General features: G+C 51.1%; 1 protein-coding gene across 3 annotated transcripts in view; it reads left to right on the top strand.

The window, feature by feature from the left end:
* Positions 1-17,385, top strand: part of DOCK1 (dedicator of cytokinesis 1) — a 480,997-nt gene that overhangs the window by 446,146 nt on the left and 17,466 nt on the right. For all 3 annotated transcript variants that reach the window (XM_072972106.1, XM_072972107.1, XM_072972108.1), the window contains exons 43-47: positions 508-592; positions 3,204-3,290; positions 4,948-5,124; positions 5,988-6,071; positions 11,599-11,736. In XM_072972106.1, the coding sequence (XP_072828207.1) occupies positions 508-592; positions 3,204-3,290; positions 4,948-5,124; positions 5,988-6,071; positions 11,599-11,736 (571 nt within the window). The remainder of the gene's footprint in view (positions 1-507; positions 593-3,203; positions 3,291-4,947; positions 5,125-5,987; positions 6,072-11,598; positions 11,737-17,385) is intronic.

Raw genomic sequence — 17,385 nt, forward strand, 5'->3', positions numbered from 1 at the left:
TTGTAGGTCTGAATCTAAAGCGTACAAGACCTCTTTAAAAATAACAAACGCTTTTTAAAATTTTTTATAATAAATTCTTAAAATAATTTTAATTCATTGTTGAGTTATGCATTAAAATTTTAAAATGATAAGCATTTAGATCGAGAATGAAGGCCTTTTTTATCTCCCCTTTGCCTCACCTTTTCTCTGTCTTTGCCCGTTTCACTCTTACTCAGCATCTCTTTCCCTTGAGGGTTTGCAGGGACAGGGAAGAGGCAAAACCTCAAGGTAACGTTTCCACCTGCCGCCGTCTCTCTTCCAGGCTGGCGGGGAGAGACAGCCCAGCAGCTCTTGCTCCAGGTCAAGGTTGGGGATGTTTTAAAGGATGCACTGACCTATAGGGAGGCCAGACCCCTAAAAGCAAATCTAAGAGCAAAAAATCTAGCAAGTATCTAATGTAAAAATGTCTAACAGCAAACCAGCCCCTCTTCAGGTTAAGTGTCTAATGACTTTTCCGTCTCTCTACAGTTTTTACAGAGTAAACGAGGTTCAGCGATTTGAATATTCTCGTCCGATCCGCAAGGGAGAGAAAAACCCAGACAATGAATTTGCGGTAAAAAAAAAAAACCACCCCAAACTCGTTCCACTCCCCGCAGAACTGCACATGGAAAAGCGTGTTCTCAAAGGCTACCGCAGTTCAGGAGTAAATGTCTTTGTGCGTGATGTCCAGAGACCCTGAGATACTGCTCGGAGCACACTCGCTTCCCTCCTGCCTGTACCTGAGTCTCCCTCTGGGCCCAGGGTCCTGGAGCAGGGGCTGGTGTCTCTGTTATAAATCAGCACACGGAGGCGCCAGGTGCTCACGTGGCTCACTGTCCGGGGCCCCCACCTGAGCTTCACCGTGGCACAGTGCACCAGAGCAGGGCTCCCCTGGCCTCTGCTGAGTCTCAGTTCTCATGGTGGGGGCCGTCCTGGGCATCGTAGGATGTTGAGTGCATCCCTGGCCTCCACCCAGTAGAGCCTCCCCAGTGGTGACAATCTATCAAAACTGTTTCCACACATTGCTCAGTGTCTGTTCCTTGTTGAAAACACTGCCTCAGAGTCATGGAAATAAGAACACAGATCCGTGTAGTCTGTTAAAACAAAATACGCATACAACAGGTCTAATGGATTACATTTTTTTTAGGTTTTTTTTTAACTTAAAATTTATTTTATTTTATTCTATTTTTGTTGGGGGGAGGTAATTAGGTTTATTCATTCATTTATTTTAACAGAGGTACTTGAGGGTGAACCCAGGACCTCATGCATGCTAGGCATGCACTCTACCACTGAGCTATATACCCTCCCCCGGATTCCATTTTTAAAAGATATGAAATACAGCATAGTTTTTAAGAAATGGTAATGTTTCTCTCTCCTGCCCTGAAAACCTCCTCTGGAAATCCCTAAGTAGACTGAGATTTCGAGGAGGCATTAGTCCCAGGACCCCCGAGGAGGACTTGCCCGTAGGTGTCTGGGGGTGCAGAAGGTCAAGGTCAAATTAGCACCATGCTGCTGACCCAAAGGGAAGCTCAGAGCACTTCCAGCAAAGTTGCCTTCTGTCCCCCTCCTGTTGAAGCCCTGTTTCCTACCATCTTTCGGTCCTCAGGGCAATGACAGTGAATCTCCAGTGGGCTCCTGAAAGGCGCTTCCCTTCCCCTCCCAAGCCCAGTCTCCTGTGTGTCAGCTGGGAACTTGGAGCCGGGAAATTCTAAAGCTGTCCCCAGTCCCAACACTGGCTATTTCAAAACCAAAGCCCTATTTCTTGGTTACTGTGGCACCCGTGCTATTGAGTGACCGGTCACTGCATCCTTATCTGTAATCATGAGGGGCAGGGCCCGATCTGGGCGCCGAGGCCGAGGGCTGGACTGTGGGAGCATGTCATGTCAGCCTCACGGTCGTCTGTGTGGTGTCAGGACCGCGGGATGTGCGGGCAGTTGCTGAGTTTCCCTCACACCTCTCGCATCAGGCAGCGATGGCAGGTCTCATCCTGTGAAGGAAGAGACACAAGGAGGTCAGGCCGCCGGGTGTGCAGCCGTTCGGGGCAGAGCTAAGAATAACAGGACACTGACGTGGAGCTGCGCTAAGCCTCAGAGGCTGCGCTTTTCCTAAATGGCCCCAAAATCCCCTAATGGCCCCGTTAGGTCCTCGCACACAGGATTTAGTCTTTCATATGCTCGACAAAGCCCCAGGCTTCCAGATCAGCCCGGGGGCTCGGCACTGATGGAAGCCCGCCCCGGGACGCTGTCCCGGGGGCCTCGGCTGGGTCCCTCCCCTCAAATCTAAGAAGTTTGAGGAGATGCTTTCTAAGTTCCAGTCCAGTTTTCCAGAAATGTTGACATCCCATCGTACTGTCTGTTTTTATCTAGATCAGTTTTGACACTCAAACTGCTCCATGATTCCCCGTTACTGGGAGGTTCCCCAGGCTAAGGTTACCCAGCTGGACATCCCGCAGTAAGAGGAGGGTAAAATGACTGTTCCCCGGCAGTGGAGTTCTGTGCAACCTTTAAAGAGGGGTGGAGTTCCATTTATTGGCGTTAAATAATTCCCTGTAATGTGTAATGTACCATTTTAGGAAGAATACGGATTGAAAACGGTATTTTTATTGAAAATACACAGACACACAGTTTTTAATGCTTAGTGAGAAGCCTTGAACAATAGACAGTAAAAGGTTAGGTTGTCACCTCTGGGGAGTGGGTGATTTTCCTCCCTTCTGTTTCCATATCTTTATTTTCTGATGTAAGCCTGTATGTTATACAAAAAAAAAAATCAAGCTTAAAATACTGGCTGATGCTGTCAGAATGGGAGAGGTCCTTTTATTCAGCCCAGTCTTCCTCAGTGCATTTGCATCTTCGAGTTTCTTTCGGACACTGAGCAAAACTCGTTTGAGCCTTTCCAAAAACCTGTTTGTTCAGAGGGAACCTCCCTCGTTTGGACGTGGATGATTCTCCCCGACTCTTCTATTATTGTTTTCTCTGCCAAATACCAAGGAAGCCAGTACCTTTGGCCAGGAAACCGGGGACCACAGTGTCCCGTGTGACTGACAGTGCAGCAGAGCATGGCTTCTGACGTGTTACCTGTGCTCCTGGGGGACCTGCCTCCCAGAGCATTGCAGACCCTGTGAGGACAGAAGCTGTCATCTACCTGCAACATCCTTCTAACACGTGTGGTGTGTGTTCCCTCTGCAGAATATGTGGATCGAGAGAACGGTGTACACAACTGCCTATAAATTACCTGGCATTTTAAGGTGGTTTGAAGTCAAGTCTGTTTTCATGGTAAGCACCCCCTCCAAGAAGGGACTGCCCGTCCTCCCCTCTTCTGCAGCCTGACACCCTCGTCCCCCACTTGGGAAGTGCCACTTGGTCACCGTGGCCGGCCACGCACACTGCAGAGCCCACATCAAGCTTCACCCAGAATCGCGCGCCCCGTGCACGGACACTGGAGGGGACGTGCTGCGTAACCACAGCCACCTCCAGCGTGCAGGCAAACGAGAACCACGATTTCGTCTGTTACAAATCATTCAGACCTGGTCATCGCTGTGCTGTTTTGACAGTTCTTTCTGTTAAAACTAAATGAAAAGTTTAAGACGAGTTCCCATTTCCATACATGTTTTAAGATCTTTCCTCATGATGGTTTTACTGCCGTTTACGTGCCAAACAACTTGATTAATAGGACTTGCTCATTTTGAGCAAGAATAGCTTGTGAATATACCCCTCCCTCGCCGGCACTTTTTAAAGAAATAACGACTCGCGTCTCATTGGCTAAACTCTCGTCACTGGTGAGCTCTCGGGCAGTTCCATTTACACGAACCAGAGTTGGCCAGAAGATTCTTGGTGAATGTCTGGCAGCAGCAAAGTGTGGTAACTGCCGGTATGAAAAGGTCTGATTGGAACATGTAAGCTTGGTTCCCGTGTCTCAAGACGTTTGGTGAAAACCTCGCAGGAACTTACCCAGAGGGGTGGTGCCTACTGTTCAGTTTACCGAGAGCCCCCTTGGAAACTCCTGATTCGGTCCTAAGGCCTGGCGGGAGCCTCTCTTCCCAGCCTTGTTCCCACTCTTGACCACATCCACGCTGGTTGAGCTCTGGGCCTCTCCCTGGGTGTGCCCGTGCTCAGCGGGGTCCCCCTCATCCCAGGCGCCCCTCCTCCTGCGCTGAAGCCCTCGGGCTCTGTGCCTCCCTCCTTCCACCGTGGGCGCCTCCACTTTCTGCCCTGGGAGCTCCCAGTCTGTCCCCGTCACACCCGGGCGGGCCCCGACCCGTGGAAGGCCCAGGAGACGTAGCAGGTGGCAGAAGGACAAGCCCTGGCTGGCACCACTTGGGGCTGGTGATGTGCGCCGGTCAGAGCAGACAGGAGAGGAGGCCCCTCCGTGAACAGACACCCGTCCTCCTAACGAGCTTCTGCCCGTAAGCCCTCTGTAATCGGGGATTCCGGGGGAAGGCGCTTAGCAGCTCGCGGTGGAGAGGGGAGCCTGGTTTTCTGTCGGGATGTGGTTCTGCCGCAGGCTCTGTTTGCCATTTTTAATGAACTAAGAGGGCTGGAAGCTGAGTAATCCCAGAATCACATGACAGAAGTAACCCTTCTGTCGACACCCCTGCCCCCCTCGCCTTGGGTGCGCCTCCTGGGACAGGGGCTGGCCCTGCTGGTTTGATAAAATTGGATGCTGTTCTTCCTTGACTCAAATGGGGTCAGCAGCGAGGGTTAGTGGCCAGTCAAAGTGGAGCCCTGCCCCGGGGAGTCCGTTTGGCTGCTTGGGTTGGGTCATGGGTCGTGCCCAAAAAATCCATCAAGAAGACAGGTGCACGGGGAGTAGGAAGCCCGCCCCACGTGGAAGCGGTGACCTCTGGCGAGGAGCTGAGGGCATCCGCAGAGGCCCGGGCAGGGCAGGGGCTGTGACAGCTGCCTGGCGCGTGGCCTCTTCCCCCTCCCACAGGTGGAGATCAGCCCGCTGGAGAACGCCATCGAGACCATGCAGCTGACCAACGACAAGTTGAACAGCATGGTGCAGCAGCACCTGGACGACCCCAGCCTCCCCATCAACCCCCTCTCCATGCTTCTGAACGGCATCGTGGACCCCGCCGTCATGGGCGGCTTTGCCAATTACGAAAAGGCACGTGACACGCCAGCTTCCTCTTTACAGCACTGTCCTGAGGCAGACTGGCCCCAGACACCGTCTCCAAGCCCAGAGACCACCCTGGTCTCACTGAGCCAGCTCAGCAGTGCCTGAGCCCAGAGGCGGCCTCTGCAGGCTGCAGACGGTGAAGGCCCTACCCCAGGCATGTGCCTCCACCCCTGCCGGGCTGCACTGATGGAGCTCTGGAGAGTGACCCTCGGGTGACTGTCCAGAGACCTGGGATTCTTAAAGGCCAGCAGTACAGTTTCAGTGAAAAACAAAAGAATTAGAATATTTAGAGGGAGCTGGTACGGTGGGGACAGCCAGCAGGTCTCCCCGGAAAATATCTCAGTAAGATCAATTGGGCAGAAGTTGAACGACGTGGGATGTGGTCTAGACACGGGGTCTGCACTACAAACACTACCTGATTTTGGAAATCCGCTTCAGAGAGTGACCATGGCCACTCATCCTTTCATTGACTTGGTGTCGGTGGCTATTTTTCTGCTACAACAGCAGAGTTGAGGCCCTTAATGCTCTGTGCCTGCCAGCCCGAGGAGGGCACAGGGTGGGGGTCACGGGTGCAGGAGCCCCTTGGAGCTGCCGCCCAGGGAACTGAGTGACCTGGGTCAGCGGTGGCTGTGCTGGGCCCCGTGGACCGGGGCATCACTGAGGAGAAACAGACTCCATTGGTTGTGTTGACCTTACTGGCTGTTTTGATGGGGAGGGTCCAACCCCAGGGGAGTGAGCTGTGGGAGGGCCGGGCGGTGGGTCTGTGTCCCCAGGACCTGGTGCACAGCAGGTGTGCAGTCACGCGTGTCGGCTGAGCGGGCGCGCTGACTGTGTCTCCCTCTCTCCACCAGGCCTTCTTTACAGAGCGGTACCTGCAGGAGCACCCGGAGGCCCACGAAAAGATCGAGAAGCTCAAGGACCTGATTGCATGGCAGGTAGGTGTCCGACGGCGGCCTGCAGGGACATTTGGGAATGGGACAGGTCGGGGGGAACTTGGGACATTTGGGGCAAGGACAGGTGGGAAAGCTGAGTCCAGAACCAGGGCCACCTTGGCACACCTGCCAGCATGGAGGCCTGGGACATCGTCTAGACTGCGTGTGACCACGTTTTTCCTGGATAAACCTACCCACCACTGCCGTGATTAACTCAACGCCTGGCTGGAGTCATGAATTTGAACAGCTAGAAAGTTCTCTCTTGCAAACGAGCCTAGTCTGTTTCCTCCCCTCGGTCAGGTGCGTGCCTGCTGGAAAACCTTTGGTGTGGACAGAACAGATCACCGGGCACAAAGTCAGGGCTGTGATGTCTTAGAGAGCGTGGCTCCAGCCGCTCCTGGGAGGGGCGCTCCAGCTGATGCCCTTGCTGTGAGAGGTGGAGGTGGGGGGCCACCCGGCGCCCGCCTCCAGTTCCCCTGCCTGTTGTCAGGGTTGAGGGAAGAGGCTTTCATTTGTGTTTTCCCAGCTGTAATTCTGCATATGATTTGGCTTCTCTGGGTCTCTCCTTGGAAGGACGTGGTCTGAAAAGGCCGGGTGGATCTTGGGGGTGTCCTGTGTTCCAGTGGAAGTGAGTGTTCATGCGTCTGTGCCTATTGGAGCCTGGAGATGCCCGGATCCGGTTCTCATGGAAGCCCTGCCTGCTTGCTCTGGACGTTGGGCAACTCGCTTCTTTAGGCTTCCTTTTCTTTTTTTTTAATTTTAAATATATATATATTTTTTTAATTGAAGTATAATTGATTTACAGAGTTGTGTTAGTTTCTGGTCTACAGCATAGTGGTTCAGTTATACATACATACCTATATATATATATATATTCTTTTTCATTTTCTTTTCCATTATGGTTTATTACAGGATACTGAGCATAGTTCCATGTGCTGCACAGTAGGACCTTGTTGTTTATCTGTTTTATATATAGTAGTGTGTATCTATTAACCCCAGACTCCCAATTTATCCCTTCCCCACTCTCCAACCTTTCCCCCCACTGATAACCATAAGTCTGTTTTCTATGTCTGTGAGTCTGTTTCTGTTTTGGAAATAAGTTCATTTGTATCATTTTTTTTAGATTCCACAGGTAAGTTTTATCATATGATATTTGTCTTTCTCTGTTTGACTTACTTCACTTAGTATGATCATCTCTAGGTCCATCTCTGTTGCTGCAAATGGCATTCTTGCATTCTTTTTTATGGTTGAGTAGTATTCCACTATGTATATCTGTACCACAACTTCTTCATCCAGTAGTCTGTTGATGCTATTGTACGTAGTGCTGTTGTGAACACTGAGGCCGCTCCTCCGACCACATGTCTCTGTGGCACTTTGGTCCTGGCTTCTCTGTCATCAGTACCTGGACTGTACGATCTGTTCGTGTAGAGCAGGGCTGAACTTTGGTTTCAAGCCAAGTTACAAGTACTTACTTTATACATGTAAAATATATATGTATATTATTGTGATAAAAACATAAAACGTATGATCGTAAACATTTTAAGTGTACAGTTCAGTGGCATCAAGTATATTCACATTGCTATGCAACCATCATCACCATCCATCTCCAGAAGTTTTGCATCTTGCAAAACTACTCTGTACCCAATAAGCAATAAGTCTCCATTCTCCCCAGCCCTGGAAACCACCATTCTGCTCTCTGTCTCTATGACTTTGATTTTCCAAATCAAAGGGATCTCTTATAAATGGAATCATACATGATTTGTCCTTTTGTGACTGGCTTATTTCACTTAGCATAGTATCTTCACATTCACCCATATTATAACATGTCAGAATTTCCTTCTTTAAGGCTGAATAATATTCCCTTGTCTGTATACACATTTTATTTATCCATTCGTTCACTGATGGGCACTTGGGTTGCTTCTGCCTTTTGCTACTGTGAATAATGTTGCTGTGAACATGGGCGCAGAAATATCCGTTCAGTTTCCTGCTTTTACTTCTTTTACATGTACGCCCAGAAGTGGAATGGCTGCATTGCATGATAATTCTATTTAAAAATTTTTGAGGAACCCCTGTACTATTTTCCACAGCAGCTGTGCCATTTTATATTCCCACTGCCAATCATGCACAAGGGTTCCAATTTCTCCACATCCTCATCAGCATTTATTATTTTCAGTTTTGAGTTTTTTTGGTTTTGTTTTGTTTTGTTTTGTTTTATAATAACCATCTTAATGCGTGTGACTTTGCCACAAATCCATAGGCATTTGATACCAATTTGCTTTGGAATTATTCTCTGATAAGACACCCTGGGAGCTGAATCTAAGGGACCTCCTTGGCCGCGATGGTTTCTTTGCACAGATTGTAAGCCTCAAGCAGGCAGTCTCCTTCCGTTACTGAAAAAGAGGGAGAGGGTTTAAAGGTCTGAATGATTGCATTTTAGATGTAGAAACCAAAGGGTACAACATTCAAAACTCCACTGAAGGCTATAAAACTATTGCTACACAAAAACTAGTTTGGTCTGCAAAAGTTCTATTGATTTTTTTTTTCCTGTAAGCTTTTACAGCAAATTGGATTTTAAGAGTTTCAAGTCCTACGGAGGAAAATAATTTGTTCCCCAGAGAGAACTTTATGTCAGCATTATGTCGTCACCCCTTATAACTCTATTAAAGGATGAATTTTAAAGCTGCTCACAGGAAAGCTGAAAAAAGAGAGAGAGAATCTGTTTTCTAGCAACTTCATTAAATCAAAGAGTGATGAGAAATACATATTCAAAACATTACCTGCAATTTTGCCTTCATTTGCGAATGTTTTGAAAACCCGTATTCTGGTATCAGTAATTGAGTCACACGGTCATTAAAAGTAAGCATTTGGGGTTATCTGAACGCTTTCCTCTGTTTTTGTTTGTTGATTGGTTTGGTTTTTTTCCTGAAACTCCATCAGGGCAGAGTGAGGCTTCCCTTGTGGGAGTCCCTGGGCTCCTTTCCCTTGTGGGAGTCCCTGGGCTCCTTGGCAGAGTTTCTGTCACTGACGGACAATCAGCCCATCGCAGTGCCTAAAGTCATGTGTGGAGGCTGGTCATTAAGTCGCAGGCAGCTCCTGGCTCTGCTTTGGCAGCTGGTGGTGGGGCTGACCTGCTCCTCCCAGGCGGGAGCTGCGGTTGCCGGCAGGCTGCCACGGGTCTCTCCTAGGCTTGCCGCTGACACCAGGTCACGCGTGAGCACCAGCCCCTTCCTCAAAGGCACGGCTCCATTGTTCCCCTGACGCAGCTGTCTTGTTGAGCATCCCTGCCGTGTGTCCAAAGATGAATCCGCACGGACTCACATCCAACCGCTGTGGGGCATGCGTGTTTCTCTTTCGAGAGGCAAAAAGAGGGGATACCAAGTTCACTCACCATCCCCAGCTGATGTCAGGCGCAGCCAGGGTCGCCAGGGGCGGTGCTCCTGGCGCGTTGGCACTGCTTCCAAGTGTTCTGTGCCGCTGGCAGGCCGTGAATCTGCGCAGGAGACACACAGGAGCAAACCTAAGGCACAGCACTGCCGCGCAGAAGGGCGTCTTCTGAGAGCAGCGCGCGTGCTCACTTTGAACAACTCGAGGTGTGACTTTGGGGGAGTTGTCCCCGCTCCTTGGGCACTGGGAGCCTCTGTAGACACGCAGACTCCTGGAGCAAACTCTAGGATCCACTCTGGGCGTGGGGTTCAGGGTCTGCCTGAGAGATTTTGAGGCTCAGGCGGGTTGAAACCCAAAGACAGTTCCTTCTATTTGTATTTGTATTAAGCAGCTCATATGTTAGAGTGTTTGCACAGAGCATCTTTTTATTCATAGCTTCAGTTCAGCCCCAAGCAGACACAGAACAAGGGCCAGACCCCACCCTCCTTGTAGAAAGTTCTCTGACCCATGACAGGAGCCTGTTGAGGGGTAGATTTTTGATACGCCATGAATTTCACCTGCCAAGTCACAGTTCATTCAGTACAAGACCTGAACGAAGCGGTCTTAACTTCCGTCCAGTAAGTAGCTTCTTGGATGTCAAGAATCTGGCCAGGTAAGAGTTTTTATCAGACGAACCAAAAAACGCAGAAATGATCAGCCCACAGTTTGCAGCTCTGAGAAAGGTCCATTCTGCATCAGAATGCTCTCTGTGTGTACAATGTCTGTGCTTTAACCTTGAGACGCACCCCATACTTGTATTTACAACACACTCATCATCCCACCTGAAGTTGTCCCCAGCCAGCCTCTGCTGTCCCCCGAGGCGGAGCTCAGGAAGCAGAAGGATTCCTGCAAGCGTTTGCTGCTGTTGAACCTGAACAAGGTTCAGCTAGCCCCGGGGAGGCCGCCGTCTGCAAGAGGAATTTGTATGGAATAGTGAAACGTCACATCTCTTTTGAAATCCCACCTGAACACTGTGCTTTTGGTGATAACCGGCCGAGAAGGGGAACCTGGCGTGTACCTCGGGTGTAGGCCCGCACTTTGTGTGGGTGGAGCCCGGGAGCGGGCGGGGTGGGCTGGAAACGCGGGGTGGGGGCAGGGCTCACTGGTTCCCTCCTCTCCTGGAGGACCGTGCGCGGCAGCAGCTGCGTGCTATAAATGGCAACCAAATACATTTTATGCGTTGATTCATCTTGATAAGATTTCTTGAATTTGCTCACATGAAATTCAATTGTGTACTTGTTATCCTTCCTACCAGTAAGTCTGCTCATTTAGATTGGAGTTCTGTCCTATTAGGAAAATCTGTCTTTAATCAGTATTTTGATTTAAGTATAAATTATTAAGAGGAAGCCTCTTCGCTTGATTGCATTGAAGAGTGTCTACCTCCCAGTCCGAGCCTCAGGGAAAGAAAGGAACCTTCCTTGCACCCACCCCCGACCGCAGTGACTCTGGAGGGTCCCCTGGGTCGGAATAAAAATGCCTCTGCGATGTCTGTAAAGGTCAGCTGCGTCTCCACACTTGGCGGTGAAGTGTTGGCATGGATATTTGTGACAGCAGTGTTGGCAGAGATGTGATTATTTTTAGTTCTAAGGAAGAGCAAATTTGGTTTTCCTTTCCAAATAAGAATATCCTTCAGGACCATAGATCATGTATAATTAGATTTTTACATTTTGGAATCAGGTCCTCAAATCCCTACAATAGAGGCTATTTTCTTAGCGAAAAAAATGTTTGCACTGTGACATGATGACCCTTTGCTAATAGATCAGATTATAGCTAAACAAATCCAAGACACGGCTCTTCCCAGATTCAAGTGGGAAGCACAGAGGAGTCCATTCTGAGGCTGCTTGTCAAGTGCGAGTCAGGCACGGCGACCGAGTGGCCGCCGTGTGCCACGCACCGCACTGGACGTGTCCAGTTTCAAACACAAATGCTTTTCGTTTAGACATTCTGATTCGGGGGAGTAACGGGCCTGCTGATGAATTTAATCAGCCGGTTTGATTGGGAAACCAAAGCAGACGTGTTTTGCACGTTACCACTTACCACCTGGCCCGCGTTTCTCTCCCTAGACCCTTAACTGAGAAATAAGCATCTCAACCTCTGTGTTTTTCAGATTCCGTTTCTGGCCGAAGGGATCAGGATTCACGGAGACAAAGTCACAGAAGCACTGAGGCCGTTTCATGAGAGAATGGAAGCCTGTTTCAAGCAGTTAAAGGAAAAAGTGGAGAAGCAATACGGCGTCCGGACCATGGTAAGCGGGCAGCGTGCCGGAGGGGAGGGGCGTGTCTCCGCGTCACGTTGTCTGGCTTGATAGGCTCACAGGGCAGAGTAAGGGTCCTGTACGTGACGCCTGCTTGGGAAGTGGGATTTACGGACCCTCAGCCCCGTCATCAGTTCATCTGCCGGAAAACTAGCAACGTCCTTTCAATAACTGCAAAAGTGGTGAGTAAAGTTCCGTGAATTTGCTAGATCAGCAGATACCCCACTCACTGCTGTGAGCACCGTTTCCCTTTCGGACGGTGGAGCAACATTAAAAATCTCACAGAGGCCCATGAGACGGGCTGGTTCACAGAGACCACGCCTTCGTCGCACGACACACACAAAGGGTTAAATAACACACTCAGGGCAACAGCACTCGAGATGTCCCAAAGCCAAGGAGGAGCCTGTGCCCGGGCCACGGTCAGAGTCCTTGAGGGGAGGAGTGGATTACCGAGGTCTGAAATGGTTACTGGAGGAAGTGGCCGCTGCTCTTGGCCAAGGGTAAATTGCAGGAGCTGCGGAGGACACCGCCGGGAGAAAGGGCTCGCTCCGCAGGGGCTGGAGGCCGAACTTGAGTGGCAGGCCAGAGGCGAATGCAGACACAGCTGTGCCTCGGGAAGAAGACAAATTGTAGGGTGGGTTTGGAAAGATGCCCACTTCCAAGAGCCTGGAATGTCAGTCTGGGGCAGGAGGCTCAGTTCCAGGGTGAAGGGCAGACCTGAGCTTTTGCTAAGAATTCTTGGGAGGTTTCTGAGCCAGGGCTAAGGTCAGAAGCATGGTAAAAGAGTGGCGTGTAATTCTCACCGAGGCAAAATACCTGACAGTTTAAGCCTGATGGCCGGCTTGAGACAGTCTTGATAAGCCGTGTTGTAGCAGCTCTGGGGGCAGGACCAGACGCCACGCATCACAGTGGCCCTGTGGTGTGCGGTTCAGAGCAGGGCTTCCATCCTTAACGGTTTCTGGGAGCCTCAGTGTGTCCTAGCCTTGACTGCTTGTGGACTCGGGAGATGCCTGGCAGAGCAGATGGCCCGAGGCCCCTTTTCCCATTGTTCGGAGTTGAGCATCAGTGTGGCAAAACGAGGCAGCGAGACCTCTCTGATCTCCTAGAACCCCCGCCTGCTGGCATGAGGGGATGTACGCACACGGGTCTTCTGTTGCCCTGCAAAAGGAAGGCAGTTGCGGAAGTTAGCCCACTTTTCACAACACCCAACTTCACTTCCTAAAGAACCAGGTGTCCAACGTGGCGCACCGTTTTGGTTTCTTTTTTGGCCCAGCTCCGTCTTCCTGCCGTTCTCTGAAGTCCTCCACTGCTCTCTGGTGAATTCACTTCTTTTTCTTCCTCTGCACCTTTATCTCATTTAGCAAATACTAATTTAGTGCTTACCATGGTCCGGGGACCTTTCCGAGGTTTTTACAAATACAAGCTTGCTTGATTCCTGCAACGCTAGGGAGGAGGCGCAGGGGACATTCTCATTTTACAGATGAGGAAACGGGGACACGGGAAGGTCCACTAGCCCAAGGTCACATACTAGCAAGTGGCGGAGATTTCCTGCTCTTGTCCTTGTGGTTGGAGACACACATGAGAGAGCAGGCCTGCCCCTACGAGGGGTTAACTTGGCTCTTATTACACTCTGTGCTCTCCCACCCTCCCCACCCCTGCCGGCCATGGCTGGTCCCAGTGCCTCCAAGCCCAGGACCTAGAGCTCCTCAGATGAGATGTCTTTGACCTTGACCCCAGCAGAGCATGACCCTGACCAAGCCATGAGTAACACAGCTGCTGGGCTGTGGTCTGAAGACTCCGCGGGCGGGACTCTGGGACTGTCAGCCAGGCAGGAGCTGCTGCAGAGGGGCAGGCTTGGAAATCAGGGTGCTCTCCTGCCGGGCCACGTGGGGGGACCCTTTGTGCAAGTCAGCATCTGCGAGCAGTGCTTCATCGCTTTGGAGCCGGCAACTCATTACAATCAGAGTCGAGTGGCAAGAAGAGTTGCAGAGGGTATCATAAAGCATCTCTTTCAAAGTCTGACGCCACTTTTAATTCTTTCTAAGAAGTAAACATTTGGGATATCTCCCAGTTCTCTCGCTCAGTGAAAGCCTCCTCTTTGATCAGTCATTCCATGTAGATTTCAAACAACAGAGACCTGTCTGGGTCACGAAGCATCCTCCACAGCCCTTCCTCTGCTGCGATTCACAGTTTGGAGGCAGGCTCGCGCTTGGGCACACGGAGGAGGGAAGGCAGGGCGGGAAGGCAGGGCTGCCGTGTGGGTGGCGGGGCCGCCCTCCGCGGCGGGTGGGGAGCTGTTTCCGCCACACTCTGAGATGGCATCCTGTCCACCGGAGTCCCGCCCTTCGGCAGGGGCGGCCAGGGCATCCCCCCCAGCCAGGGGCTGGTCAGGCCAACTGGGAGTGCGATCGGGAACAGAATTAACGGTGCGTATCCCACCCGTGGGTGTTTTATCCCCGGAGCCACCTTCCTGAGCCCCCTCCATCCTGGGACCCCGCAGGCAGTTTCTCCCCGCCTCTGGCCTCCCTTGAGCAGACAAAGGGCCAGACAGATACCCTGTCATTCTCTGGAAAAACGTGGTGATAAGAAGCAGCCCGGATGAGGCTTTCCTGTCTTATCTGCTCTGAGAACTCTCAAGCACCTCAGAATACTTTGAAAAGCAATACAGTATCATCCTGTTTTAAAAAAGATGGATTTAAAAATAAAAACTCCATAGGAAGGACATAAACCATTTTGTCAGGCTTTCTGAGCCAGCCTAGGCCGTGGGAAGGGAAGACGTGGGCGCCCTCTGACTCCTAAGCCACGGCGGCTCCGGCGGCCCCTCGGCTTTGCCCTCTTCTCTCTGGCTCCCTGTGTGAAAGCTCGAGAGGCTGGCTTCTCCTGATACTTAGGGAGTGAGGAGGGCAGACGCCAGGGTCCCCAGGGGAGGGACCCCGGGCCTCAGCCGCACTCAGCACTGGCCCCCAAGCCTTCACTGGCCCAGGGGCACACAGGAGGCATTTGTCCACAAGCTCCTGAAAAAGATTTCCGTGTTTCTCAGCCGGTCCTTCATCCTCCTCTTCAAGTCTGATGGGAAACAGGGAAGCTTTCTCCGCTGTCATCCACCTCACCGCTTTACCACCACCCGGTCCCAGTGCTGAGCACTCAAGTCTCTCTGGCACCCAGGCCCATCTCTCCTGCTGCCTCTGGGCCCCTCCGCCTGACGAGCACAGAGTGGCATCCTCACACCGGCCCTCAGTGAGATGGTTACTCCCTGCGTGCCCAGGAGGAAGCTGAGGTCCAGAGTCGAGTGGTTCCACTTTTATGCGAGGTCACATCATCCGTGACAGAATCAAAATTCGAGCCTAGCTCTAACTTCCCCACCCACTGCCAGCCCCGCTGCCAGGACAGAGACACCACTTCACTCACAGCGTCCTGGAGCTGGAGCCACATCTGTCAGGACTGGGAGAGGCTAACGGCTTCAGGTGCAAAAAGTACAAGTCCTGGTCGCTCGGTTTCTGGAGGCGCTGCTCGGTCAAGAAGGAATTGTGAGGCGAATGGCCCAGGGGAGCCCAGGGCCGCACCCAGTGGGGGCCCTGCTGATGCAGGACCAGTAGTGGCCTCTGTCCCTCCGCCACCGGAGCCCGCTCCTGCCGTCCCTCCTTTATCCTTCCCCATCTTCCCCGTCTGTGCTTTTGCATCCCGACCAGGACTCAAAGTTGCCTCGGGGGACAGCGCCGGCCCTCTGTGGTGGGGCTGGGGCGCTCACCGCTGCTTCTGAGCCTTCCCGAGAGCCAGACGAGGTTGTCCTGCTGGCCGTCTGCACCTCCTGGTCCATAACCAACTCCCTCCTGTGCGTCCATGCACTCAGTGCTGGGATCACACGGCTTCTGTGAAGATCATTTCATCAGAGAAATGGAAACTGTCGTACCGGACTCTCTTAGCAACGGGGCTCGCAGCACCCAGAGGTGGGAAGGGTTGTGTTTCTTCTCCACAGTAAATAGAGCTGCCTTTCCTGGAACTGTGTCTCCATGTGCCCAGTGGACGATGGACCACAGAGGCAGCATCTGCCAAGCCAGAAAGATCACCTGAGCGCGAGGTTGCTTGCTGGCTCTCTTCCCTTCTGCCGCCCACCTGGGCCCAGAGAGGATGGGGTTGCAGTCAAGCTGAGGCGGTTGCCAGGGAGAGGTGGGAAAGGCAGCCCCTCCTGGGTTGGTAGGTGGCTCGAGCAGGTGGGATTCAGAAAGACAAACCCTGGCTTCGGAAATGCTGATTCCCCACCTCTGAGCCGTCCTCAGTTGCTGCTGCCGTGCAAGTGTGGGTTTTGAAAGGCAGAGGCTGCAAACAGGTCTCAAAGTGTACAGAGGGTTCAGCGTTGCACGGAGATGCCAGAGAGCAGACCAGTGGCCGAGCTGGGCGAGTGGTGCCGGGCTGGCGGGCGGGGTGGTCGGGGGCGCCTAGAGTAGCAGGCAGGACTCTTCCTTGGGTAGGTCAGGGACCACAGGACACAAAACAGGCTCCCAGGGCCCAGCCAAGAGGCTGGCCGAGATGAACACTTCCAGCCTTGGGTTGCCGTCTGAATGTGTTAAAACAGGGAACCTACTGGCTGGGGGAAAATATTTGCAAGTTGCATGAATGATAGAGTCAATGTCCAAAACTATAGACCTCTCATACAACTCAACATCAAAAAAAGAAAAAAACCTGATTAAAAAATGGGCAGAAGACCTGAATGGACATTTTTCTGAAGAAGACATGCAGATGGCCAACAGGGATGTGAAAAGATGCTCCACGTTGCCTCTTATTAGGGAAATGCAAATCGAAACTATAATGAGATACTACTTCACACCTGTCAGAATGGCTGTCAACAAAAAGATAACAGATGTTGGCGAGGATGTGGAGAAAAGGGAACCCTCCTACACTGTTGGTGAGAATGTAAATGGGTGCAGCACTGTGGAGAGCAGTATGGAGTTTCCTCAGAAATCTAAAAATAAAACTACCATACGACCCAGCAGTTCCATTCCTAGGTACAAGTATGAAAAAGCCCCACTGATTCAAAAAGATACATGCACCCCAATGTTCACAGCAGCGTTACTTACAGTTGCCAAGGTGTAGGAGCAACCCCAGTGTCCATCACAAATGAATGGATTAAAAAAGAACTGTGGTGTATTTATACAATGAAACACCACTCAGCCATAAAAAAGAGTGACGTTTTCCCGTTTACAACAACATGGACGGGCTTGGAGGGTATTCGGCTAAGTGAAGTCAGTCAGACAGAAAGACAAATACTGCGTGATGTCACTTGTGTGTGAAATCTTAGAACTACAACAAACTAGTGAATGTAACCAAAAAGAAGGAGGCTCACAGAACAAACTAGTGGTTACTAGTGGGGAGGGGCAACATTAGGGGTAGGGGGTTAAGAGGTACAAACTATTAGGTATAAAATAAGCTACAAAAATAAGTTGTACAACACGGGGACCGTAACCAGTATTTTATAATAATACAAAGTGAGATACAACCTTTAAAAAGAGTTGAGAAGAAGATACTGTAGACTTTGAGTCTCCAGAAACATTTTTACAATTGGGACGAATCTACAAGTAACCATTTCCTTTTAAGTTTCCTTATGAAAGCCAATTAATGACAATGGCTGTCTCCCTGGATATG

The sequence above is a fragment of the Vicugna pacos genome, chromosome 11, assembly GCF_048564905.1.
Source record: "Vicugna pacos chromosome 11, VicPac4, whole genome shotgun sequence".
Classification (NCBI taxonomy): Eukaryota; Metazoa; Chordata; class Mammalia; order Artiodactyla; family Camelidae; genus Vicugna; species Vicugna pacos.